We start from the raw sequence: 11,706 nt of genomic DNA on the forward strand, positions 1-11,706 counted from the left end.
CATCAGCAAAACATAACGCCCGCGAATCAACAGACAGTTGTGCAGAATCATTTGCATGGATGTGCCAAAGCATTTGCAACTTGTTCAAAAAAAAATGAAAAATTATTTTTTTTATGACACAAAACTGCAATAACTCATTCCAAATAATAAAATCATTAAAGGCGTCCTGATTTTCATTGACTTATGCCTGCATGTCAGTGAATTGTCCCAGCTCACCCTTCTCCAACTGAACCTTGCGCGTACTCCCACTCTTAAGAATATTAGTCACACATCGTTAATTTTCCAGGCCTGGTGACGTAGTCGGTTCTGCTATAAAGGCTTCACCTGCCCATGCTGAGAACCACAGCGACGACAAAACCGGGACACCCTGAGTCGAGCTCCGGCGGGAAGATAAAAACATGAACCTCATTGTCTCGCTTTGCTGCTTCAATCTCCTCTTGGTGCTTGATTATGTTCGAGGCAAGCCCATGTCGGATTTACAGGTAGGTTCTCTTTTTTTTTTTTTTTAATTAGATGGATAGAATGACAGACAGACGATGGATAGATTTGTTTCATTTCTTTCACGTCTCGCCTTCACCGTCAGAGTTTGGAGCAGATTTTAGAAGAGATCAATGACATGCCTCATCACTCTTCAGAGGAGATGCAAGAGAGCGGCGGCAATACAGAGAAGTCAAAACTTGGAGCTCGAGAGGGCCACCCGTGGGACTCCCCCGATCCCAGCAATTCAGCACTGGAGGCTAAAGCACACGTTCTTGCCTTTCTCTTCAAAGACCTGTTCCGGACCTCCAAGCGAAACTGGGGTCGGTACCGGAAAGGCGGGATGAGGAGCTGCTTCGGCGTCCGCTTGGATAGGATCGGGTCTTTCAGCGGATTGGGATGTTGAGGGTGAGCATGCAGAGGAGACTTTGTGGTTGTCAAATGAGCATTTGACATTTAATGATGCTGTTGTTGGTGCTGATATTAACACATTTTTCCATTTTCCTTTTTTTCTGTCAACAGGAGTGTGTGATGATGATGATCCATCAGAAAAGTATTAAACCGTGACTCTCCATTTCTTACACTGCTGTATATTTGTTATTTATTGTTTTGGGTTGTAAAAGAACTTGAATTATATTGTAATGTAGAAAGATATTTTGCAAACACGTGTCTTGTTCGTCTCTATGTCAATTGAGCAATTTTGAAATCACATTTTACCGCACATGTGAACACCTATTGTTGTTATTGTTACAATAGCAGAATCCAAATCTGCTGTGTTCCAAAACCTTTTGTGGCAAACAATTTCTGAATTCCTGCCCTCAAATATAAAAGCATTTTGCCTTAACCCTTGATTATTTAAAAAAAAAAACACTTTCATAAATGGTTTATAATGAGTAAGTAGTATTTGAAATACAGAAATTATACAATACAGTAATTCATACTCATTTTTCTGCCACATGACATTTTACAGGCGTACTTAAAGCCACTCTGTTTTGTTTTTTCTGACAAACTGTCAGACTGTCAGTCTGAAGCCAGTTTGTCCTTGTTAAGGCACCCGTCAACAATCGCATATACACTCCTTAAATTAGTAACATCTTTCTCGCTCCCTCCCTCCCTCCCATTCTCACTACGCAGTGTTGCCATTTACTACTTCCCGTAACTCCGTGACAACAACGTCCCGTGTTAGGGCTTGTCAGGAGCTGGTGGTCTGTTTCTGGGAGTGTATGGATGCCACTATGTCATATGAATGTCTGAATGTCCCACTTCTGAAAGACAACCCTTTAAAAGGAGTCGTTTCCGACAGCTTGCGTTATCAGGACCAGGTGTCAGGAATGCAAGTCCAAATTCCTGGCATAGCCTCATCGTGTATAAAAGAGCAGAGGTTGGTCCTGAGGGATACAGCATCCAGGAGCTATTCAGCAAAGAATCTCCCAAAAGGTCCATCAGAAGACAAATATGCCGCTTTTTTCCCATGTGGCCTGTAGCCTTCTCCTCATCTTGAAACTTCAGCTCATCAGCACATATCCTGTTAGCACCAGCTTGACTTCCAGTGATGTGGACATCTTAAGGGTATGTTACAGTTATGCAATTCCAAATAATTCCGGATTTGATTTCATTTCTGTTGCTTTCATGGACTCAAAGAAATGTTACCTCCTGGCATGCTGTAGGTGCTCCTTGACAGATTAGAGGAGTCACTTCCAGAGCGGAATGAGATGGAGCAGATTCTCACTGCAGGGAAGGAGAACACTCTTGATGACTTGAACGCACAGCAGCCGCAGGAAGCCTTGGACGAAGCTTCAATTAGGGAGTTTCTGTCAGCCAAAAACCTGAAGAGCATCCGCAGCGACTCCAGCAGGAGATCTTCTGCTTGCTTTGGTCGCCGTATGGAACGAATAGGTTCCATGAGCTCCCTAGGCTGCAATAGTGTTGGCAAATCCAGTAAGTTGAAAATAGGTAAAATAGCAAAAATGGGAAAAGTTGTAAAAATGTGTTCCATGTGTTGCTATCTTGCAGTTCCCAAATGACGATGAAGTCTTACCATCGACCACCTTGCGGAACTGCAACGTCGAGGCCAAAAGTTATTTAGTACTCTATATTTATTTTACCAAATATTTATATTAATTTGCATTATATGTTTATTTATTTAAATGTATGTAAAACAATTCCTGCCCTGAATGTTTCAATAAATGTTTACAACTGCAGATGACTCAAGTTCATCCACTCAATATTGACAGCTAGTAGACAATCACGAAACAATACAAATTTTTCAACCATCCTCACGAATGACAAACAGCATAACAAATCTACTGTGGCCATATCAGGCATGTTAGATCTACATGATCCCATATCATCATGAAGATTAACTAGGTCTCTTGTCACTCACTGTCACCTGGACAATAAATTTTATGATTTAATGAATCAGCCACAAACTGCATACTGTAATGTGACTAAGATTCACATACCCCATTCTTGTTATTGTGAATGTAGTCATTGTCTTCATTAATGAAAGCATAAAAAGTATTTTCAGCACCATGGAGAGCACACAAGCATACTATGGTGATTAGAGATATATAAGAGACGAAAGAAAATGGAGGAATATGATTCTTTGTCAATCGATGTCCTTGTAATGCAATTGAGAGACTCACAAAAGATCAGGATTTCCTGTGATCCAAATGATGCATTGTGTTGGCGAGCATATGATGGTCAATGTCTAAGGGAAAACTCTTGTGGCGTCATCCCAGCGTTGTTGTGAAATGGTTCACTTATCAAAAGTAAATTGTATACAGATGTATATAGAGTCCTTAAGTTTATTTTTCAAGATCATTTTCAAAATTATTATTATTATTATTATTATTTGTAGTCAGCACAGAAAAAAATATATTGATATATTTTTTAGCTGTTTTATTACAAATTACTTTATGTTAGTATATGACGCATAAGTGACTATGGATTTAAAAACAAATCCGCTATTTTTTCTTAGTCACAAACTTGGCAACAAAAATAATTCTGAAGCGTCATAACAATCTTCTTTGAAATAATGACAAACCTTGTAAAAGTACAGTATTTGCTATATAATAATATTGCTTTATAATTTATTATAATCACCTTTAGTGTTTTCAAAATCATAAAGATTGGGATATTTATTGTTAAGGGATAGTGAGGAAATTGAAGGCAAAGTAGTATTTACTGACAACAGAATACACGTATATCTTACATCTTTGCATGTTGTTTATTGAATATGAAATTCCTAATGCTGTTTACGAATATTATCTTGTCTCGGTCTAGTATAACAAACACGTGTGAATACACAAAACCAAACAAAAAAAAATCAGACATCAACAAGATTGTATTTACAAGATCATGAATCACATTGACCGTAATCGCCCCCAAGTATAATCGATGCCCTAAGGTGGAGGGATCCAGTTTTCTCCTACTATGGTGTTTGTCTGCATGCGGAGGGCATTCCTGTGACTAAACACCATGTCTGAGCTCACAGCTTGGAGATGGCTCCTGAGGTCATGCCACAGTTGTCTGGGAAGGCTGATACATGTGAATTATGGACCTCCACACACACACCAGTCACTTCCGAGCATCACTTAAAAGTACATCTGACTTATCGCGCCAAAGTGTTAGAATGCACTTGAAGCGATATGCAAGAGGAGGAGCCATTGACGCCGTCAACTAATTGTGTACGTGTACGTGCATATAAAAGTAGTTTCCAGCGGTGGCCGTAATGCAACTTGCATTTGGAGGATAACATGAGGGCTGTGGTCCTGTGGGGCCTGCTGCCCCTGCTGTGTCAATACACACTGGTTAGCGGTCACCTTTTGGGAAGGACGTCCTCTCCTGATGATTTGGCCCAGCTCAAGGTAAGAAAGGAAGGTCAGACACTGACAACAAACACTTTGATTGTGTAGTTGGGTGGTGTGTGTAGTTGGGTGGTTTCTAAATCCTGCCCTCTGCCCAACAGTCTTTGCTTGAGCGCTTTGAGGAGACTCTGGCCGAAGCAGCTCAGGAGGAAACCTCTGAAACGGACTATGCGACTTTGAACCAAGAACCAGAACGCAGCCAGTCCAACCGAGGATGGAACACGGAGCAGGACAGGGACCAAGAACCTGCCGCAGCCGCAGTAGAGCGAGCCCAAGCGGTGGCTGAAGGCCAGAGCCGGGCCTTGAGTCAGAGGAACCGCTTACTGGATCTGCTGATAACGGCCAGAAAGCGGGCATCGGGCTGCTTTGGTGCCAGGATGGATCGGATTGGGAACGCTAGCGGGCTGGGCTGCAACACTGCAAGAGGTGAGTGTGCGAGGAACAGTTGCGTTCAACCTTTTTCTATATCTTTTATTCTATTGCAGAATAGTGTGTCGTGTAAAATTCTTTTGAGATTCCTTCATACTAAAAACAAATATTGGACTACATATAGTACAAATAGTTTACTACAAACGCAACATTACATACCATGCACTGTACGCGGTTGTTATTGTTCTTTCTTTTATTCGTTCATTTTACTGCATTGCTAATACAACCCACACTGACGACAAGAGAATAGATCAACTGTAAACACTTCCTCTAAACTGATTACCGGAAAAATTACGCAAGACTGTATTGAGAAACACTTTTCTTTCATTTGGGCAGAATGAACACAGCAAAGTTGAGTCTTAAAAAAGGGCACATTATCTTGGTTTCAGATTTATTTTAATTTTATTTTTTTAAAGCGTGCGTGCAGGTAAAGTTGGATTTCATAACAACCACACGACATCACCATAATGACATCATTAAGGTTGAAATAGTAAGTGAAAGGATGTCCTTTTAATAATCAACCATTTCTGTTCTTGTGTTTAATTTTTCAGGATAGGCTGATTCTTCTGTGGGATACATGTTTGATCCTTTTGTCATTTAATAAGTCAAGTTTAGTCAATTTAATATATGATATTACATTGAAAAGCTGTGTGTGTGCATCCATTCATGTCTTTCTGTGTGTCTGTCAACCAAATGATGAACTATGTGAAGAATCTATGGCACTGTATGCTGTATAATAGTGGGACAACTGCATGTTTGTTCTTCTCGATTAAAAACTTCAAATAAAACCCTCTTTTACATATTTCCATAATTTCAGATTTTTTTTCAACTCTAAATCACACATAAAATAAAATGTATGACGTGGAGAGGAATTAATGAGGATGTGTAAAGTGTATCAGACGTTTATTCGGGGGGAGGCCTTTATTTTTACAAATGTATTTTGTTTTTTATCGATATACCACAATTTAAGATCAATAACATGAAAATGAAACACATACAGGATAGACAATGCATCCAACTAAATCATAGATGGAAATGTCTCTGCGATTCATTCATTCATAATTTTGGGGAATGTGTATGGCAACCAGCACAATGGAAGTGTTATTGTGGGTTACATCACAGAGACGGACGGTCACAGTTGCTCCAGTCAAGTTGTATTATGTACATCATGTCAACCAAGTTAAATGCTAATGAAATACGGAGCAGCTCCCAAGTATGCTGTTTTAGAAAGCCTTCCCAACAGACCATAATCAACATGTACACCGAAATGAGATACACCATACAATGGTACATTTGCTGTCTTTCAAAAGTGGAATAACAACTTTTCAAAATTACTCTAAAATACTGTCAATGACTAATAAAGTACTTCACACAACTTAAATGAATACTTTAACACATTCGTGAATTCACAACATGTCAGGACTGATTTGGAAACTGGTGGGTGTTGAAGAATCAGTTACAACAGATGCAAATCAAGAAAATTGACGTTGGGATTCGAGAAATCACTGACACTCAAAAAAACACCATGTGGGAGCATTCAAAGTATCCTATTACAATTGATGACAACACAAGTATTATGTTTAGGTCAAAAAAGGTCGTCGAGTTTATCGGTAGTTGTGCATCAAGATGGCACTGAGTAATAATCTTATGTTGAAATTGAGGGGGAAAGAAATCGTTACTATCCTATAATGGGGCATAGCTCCCTCTAGTGGGCGTAGGATAGAAGCTGTCTAGAAAAAAAAGAATGAACGAGAAAGAGAGAGAGAGAGAGAGAGAGAGAGAGAGAGAGAGAGAGAGAGAGAGAGAGAGAGAGAGACTCTCTTAACTCTTTATGAATGCCATATTTTGTTACATAAGGTCCAGTGATGACCGAGGTTATTGTTGTTATTGTTTGCGGAGCCAGGCAGAATGTCACATTTGTCTCCACTGCTGCTGCACTGACCGGGCAGGAAGGCGGACTCATCCCCACCCTGCAGTCCCCCACTTTTGGAGGTCAAGGTAGCATTGTTGCTGCCTGAAGGCCCCATATGAGCTGCCACACTCAGGTCCGCCTTATCGGATCGAGGCTGCGGTGGCGTGTGATTGGGCACTGGGGTGGTGGCGTTTTCGCTGAGGCTCTGCACTGTCACTGATGACTGGCAGGCAAACACAAACAAAACCAAAAGGTTCATTCAATTACACTTCGGAAATTGTTATTAAATGTACTGAATTATATTCTGTTATCATTGGAAATTGCAAAGTTAGAACTGTTTCGGAAACATCACATGGTAAGGTAATGTGACCCTTACTGTTGAGTGACCAATATAATATTTAAATAATATAAATGAAACCAATTACACTCACATTTCCTGCAGAAACATCACTGCTGGCCTCAGGTTTCTTTTTTCTCGCCATGTTGGGATTCCAGTGGCAAACCAGGCTGTCATTCTGGACACTGTAGTTCTTATGGCCAATCAACCAGTACGTGTTCATTTTGCCTTTACCCTGGCGGAAATTAGAGGGATATTTCAAATCAATTATTATTTGGATCACAGTCGGGAAATTGACTTGGATGGCATATCTTATGATTCAAAGAGGTTCTCACCTTGATTTCAATCTCCCCTCGAAGCTGCAGCTCATAGGCAAAATCTTTAGTAAGGGCCAAGTAGGTTGCAGAACTAGTGTGGATTTTTTGAGCTGTCACATAAAATGACATACTATTAAAAACACACAAATATACTGTATGACCCTCAAACAATTTGCATTCATAACATTTATTCATAAATTTCTTTGCATTTTTCACTGGCGTTAAAAGCTTGTAAATTACATTGCCGCCCCCTGCAGGAGGGGAGTGGACTAGCATCACCACTGATAACTAGTTTTGAAATCAAAGATTAGCAAAAACTGTTCAATTTCTAAAAAGATGAATGATAATAAATCTTGCTAGCAACATCTCTATCAGTGAAGACAATTTGTAATTTTAGTATTGACACTAAAGTCGATGCAAAATTTGTCTTGGCGGGTCAAATATAATGACACTGCGGGCTAAATTTGGCCCAAGGGCCAGAGGTTAACACCACTGATGTACACTATGTCATGATTTTCCAATTACTCTGAGCTATGTGCTGAGGACTTTATCAAAATATCTTGAAACTTGCAAGAAGTTAAACTTTTCTCGAGGGCTTCTGAAATGAGTAGAAGGTATGTTGACCACCCATTGGGGAGGTGGTGGGTGGATTTATCTGGCAACAAAGACGACTCGCTTATAGGTCAACCTACGCAGACTGGTGGACTCCATTCTCGAAGCCGTATTCACCGTATCCCCAAACAGACAGTATCTGGGCATCTTGTAGCCCACTATTCCGGCCACGCATGGACCTGATTAGGAATCAAAACAAATTCAAAAAAGATATTGCAGGGAAACGGCAAGAACAAAACGACACCACAAGGATCCATGATGAGGAAATGCTTTTACCTGTGTGAATCCCAGCTCGGAGCTGCAGCCTCTGATTGGGCATGTGAGGGATGCACACCTGTCGGACGGCTGCGATGAGATCCAGAGCCATCTTGGCAATTTCGTCAGCATGTCTGTCCCCGTTTCTCTCGGGGAGTCCGCTCACTACCATGTACGCATCTCCAATTGTCTCGACCTGGATGGAAAGGCACACAACGCAATGCTGATCATTTCGTATCCTGTTCAGGGTCTCGCGGAGTTTGTATTTGTATGTTTTCTCGTCCTTAATTACCTTGTATACATCATGGGAGTCGATCCGTGTGTCAAAGCAAACGTAGAGGTTGTTGAGCATTTCCACCACTTGCAAAGGCGTACAGGAGGCTGAGATGGAGGTGAAACCGACAATGTCTGAGAAAAAGATGGTCACCTAGAATAGAGGAAATGAAATTCGACTTTGAAGTTTTCTCGCTATATACGACAGGTTAGTGTCAATGTTTGTTCTGGAAAGAGTTCAACTGGTCGTCTTGAGTTCGAAAACCTTCCTGCTGGTTGTTGAATTATGAGAAAAAAAAGCGAAAATGGATGTGCATTGACCAGATAATTAGTTTCCAAGAATTCAATATCATTTTGAAATGGAGCTTTCCGCTTGATACCATTAAAGCAGCCCGCACAGAGTGCTTTTGGTACAGCTGTTCAAAACCTCTTCAATAAGCCATATGCAATTTTCACCTAACAAACTTGTTTTATCTTCTGATGAATATGGAACAGAGCAATTATAGTTAATTACGTCAACAATGGCTACAAAGGGAGCGGAGACACATTCATTCAGCATGTCAGCAGATGATGCAGTGGTAGCCTCCTTATAGCAGCCTCAATATTAAAAGCCCAGAAGATGTTTTCAAGCAATCAGAGAATTTATGGAGTTGAACAAAAAGACACCAACCTTCTCATAGCTCTCCGCCTCTACGTGTTTATGTCGGCGGAGCTGTTTGGCCACCGACTTTGGCAGCATTTGATGCAGCAGGTCTTCGGCTAGCTGTCTTTGACGTCTCAGGTCCTCCGTCTTCTCTGTTAAACTTTGTGCATAATTTTCAATCCACTCAGTCATTTGCTTGAAGGAGAACATGACCACCGGGTAGATGAGGCAGGCTATCGCCAGAAGGCTGATCTTCATACTGAGGCTCGAAGACACCGAGCGAGATGCCGTCCGGAGTGCCGGCACCGCACGGCCGAACAAGCAGTGCTGAGTGTCATTCAGTGCTTGGAGTCCAGCGTGTGACCCGGGCAAAGAGTTTGTTATCTCCCAAAGATTTGCGTTAAAGATATGTTTGAAATAGTGGCTTGAGTTGAACTTTTCATCTATGTTCTCCAACCAGCAGTCACGCAGTTGTTCTGTCATGAGGATAGCCAAGCTAAGGTGCCTCAATGCAAAAGTCCACTTGTCCTGGAAGGCGGGTCCAGCCGCCGTATGGGGGGAGTCCAGTAACTGGTGGTTGAGTTCTATGAAGGTGAGGAGAAGTCTTGCGGATAGAACGTCTCTCCAGTTTGGGTCATCTCTGGCTTTGCTTAGAGTATCTTCTTCTGTAATCCACATATCAAGAAGTCCTCCAATGAAGACATTCAGAGCAGAAATGTTGTGTTCAATTGTTCTATTTTTATCCAATGAAGCGTTCAGCAATCCATGAAGACGCCTTTCGATCTCTTGGCAAAATTCTGCCACCCCATCATGGCAATACAGTCCGTAGCCATTTCTGTGGCCCGTTACGTCACCACACAGATGCAACATGGGCTGCACAACGGCAGAAACGTTGGCATTGAACATCTCGTTCCTCGCCTCTTTGCTAAAGAGATGGCGCATCGATTGAAGCTTACTGACAAGGTGCAAAATGGCTGCCGTTCTGCATGAAGCCAGTTCTTCGAAAGCAGCTTCTGTAGAGTGGAGTAAGTCAAAATTGGAGTTGAGGTCTATGGACACAGAACCAAGCAGGGCCAGGAAAGACAGCAGGCAAGCTGTCAGAATCCGTCGGACAGTACGGCCACTGCCAGAGTTGGAAAATAGGAAACAGCTGGAATGACTGACAGTTAAACAAAATGTCATTTAGTGCACTCCGGTCAATATTCTTGACATATAATCGAAAACAGACTTTTGTTTTCATACCAATATTTGGGTTTCTTTTCACCCCATCAAGTGTGATATTACACAAATGAGCAAATCTTTACTTATCTGCCAATTTCTGAAAATGTGTCTGTAAAATGTTCTGCACTTGCTGAGCAAGGATCCAGAGCCACTCTCAAGAAATGGCCGGAACTCACTCTCTAAGCCACTTTCATGCAATCATGTTAAAGCCAAAAGGTGAGCAGAGCTGCATTGAGTTTTGTTGAAAAAAAAAGAAAGTCTACAAACTCCTTTTAAAATGCCAGAAAAAGAGAGAGAGGTCAAAACCAAAAAAATAAAATAAAATACAGGGAGTCAAGTTTTTGACTTTGCTTTAAGTTCATTTGGCTTAAAAGTCAATTTATTTCTCAGATTTTCATTAACTGAGCTGTGAAGATATTTCCGCATTTAATTTTTGGGGAAAAACTAATTAAAAAAAATTTTTTTTTAAATACATAAATAAAACAAAATAAATGCGCTCACCTGCAATCTGTGTTCACATCTTTGGAGTTGGCCCTTGGAGCGACTCTTCCCTTTTTGATAAACCGTCTTTTGAGAGAAGCAGAGGACAGTGTCCCTGATGCAAGACACTGCTTTTTCATCAATTCCAGCGTTGACATGAGACTTGTGATGCAAAGTTTGCTGTCTCGCACTGCTTGCTCACAAGATCATCTCAATTCTCAAACGATGGATGGCGTTCGCTGGGCAGTCCCTAGTGGTAACTTGATAGACTGAAGAAACGGCGTAGAGAGAGGCCATTTCTAACTTCCGTCTGTTTTGCGCCACATTAAAAGCTTTTCAATCGTTCGATTTCCGACCTCCGTACATATACATACATACAGTGATTAAAAACAATGTACATGGTCGACATTTCTATTTTTCCAGATAAAATGTAGTACAATATTTTTTGTAAATTGAAAAAATGCAATTGAAATCATTCTTAATGTATTCCTTTATTCTGATTCTGATTATGAAAAATATTTTCAACAACAATTTGGAATCAGAACTCAAGGAAAATAGTGACAACCAAATACTAACTAAATTCATTTTGCTGAAATCAAATGCTTGTAAAAGAAAGACAATTTGTGAGTTTGGTAAAAAAAACAAAAAAAACAAATCTGCCCAAATGAAAAGAACAAATACATATTAAGTTTTGGTAAAGCGCTTTGTTAGGGCAAAAGCCTTTGTGAAAGCAAATAAACAAATAAAGCTGTGTTATATTTAGCATGAAACACAAATTTGCTTTATTGGGCGTGCCCGCAACACTCGTGATAGCCTATAAAGAAACGATGTGGGCCAGATCTGGCCCCTGGGCCTTGAGTTTTACACCACTTAACTACTGG

The 11,706-nt window shown here is 40.7% G+C and overlaps 4 protein-coding genes across 4 annotated transcripts; 3 read left to right on the forward strand and 1 right to left on the reverse strand.

Moving 5' to 3' along the window:
- The first annotated feature begins 327 nt into the window (after positions 1-327).
- nppal (natriuretic peptide A-like) lies at positions 328-1,077 on the forward strand. The gene is made up of 3 exons (XM_037241249.1): positions 328-482; positions 584-885; positions 1,000-1,077. Exons 1-2 carry the CDS (start codon positions 399-401, stop codon positions 881-883), a joined length of 384 nt encoding a protein of 127 aa, XP_037097144.1. The 5' UTR covers positions 328-398; the 3' UTR covers positions 884-885; positions 1,000-1,077.
- nppb (natriuretic peptide B) lies at positions 1,069-2,678 on the forward strand. Its single transcript, XM_037241235.1, has 3 exons — positions 1,069-2,046; positions 2,145-2,415; positions 2,491-2,678. Exons 1-3 carry the CDS (start codon positions 1,933-1,935, stop codon positions 2,499-2,501), a joined length of 396 nt encoding a protein of 131 aa, XP_037097130.1. The 5' UTR covers positions 1,069-1,932; the 3' UTR covers positions 2,502-2,678.
- A 1,530-nt stretch (positions 2,679-4,208) lies between these two features.
- nppa (natriuretic peptide A) lies at positions 4,209-5,580 on the forward strand. Its single transcript, XM_037241221.1, has 3 exons — positions 4,209-4,346; positions 4,448-4,772; positions 5,327-5,580. Exons 1-3 carry the CDS (start codon positions 4,236-4,238, stop codon positions 5,329-5,331), a joined length of 441 nt encoding a protein of 146 aa, XP_037097116.1. The 5' UTR covers positions 4,209-4,235; the 3' UTR covers positions 5,332-5,580.
- Positions 5,581-5,681: 101 nt separating this feature from the next.
- LOC119116041 lies at positions 5,682-11,007 on the reverse strand. The gene is made up of 8 exons (XM_037241108.1): positions 10,847-11,007; positions 9,152-10,283; positions 8,501-8,635; positions 8,230-8,404; positions 8,034-8,132; positions 7,360-7,451; positions 7,119-7,259; positions 5,682-6,910 (listed from the first exon to the last, which is right to left on the reverse strand). The coding sequence occupies exons 1-8, from the start codon at positions 10,981-10,983 to the stop codon at positions 6,605-6,607; spliced, it is 2,217 nt and encodes a 738-aa protein (XP_037097003.1). The 5' UTR covers positions 10,984-11,007; the 3' UTR covers positions 5,682-6,604.
- Positions 11,008-11,706: the final 699 nt, after the last annotated feature.

The sequence above is a fragment of the Syngnathus acus genome, chromosome 2 (genome assembly GCF_901709675.1).
Source record: "Syngnathus acus chromosome 2, fSynAcu1.2, whole genome shotgun sequence".
Taxonomy (NCBI): Eukaryota; Metazoa; Chordata; class Actinopteri; order Syngnathiformes; family Syngnathidae; genus Syngnathus; species Syngnathus acus.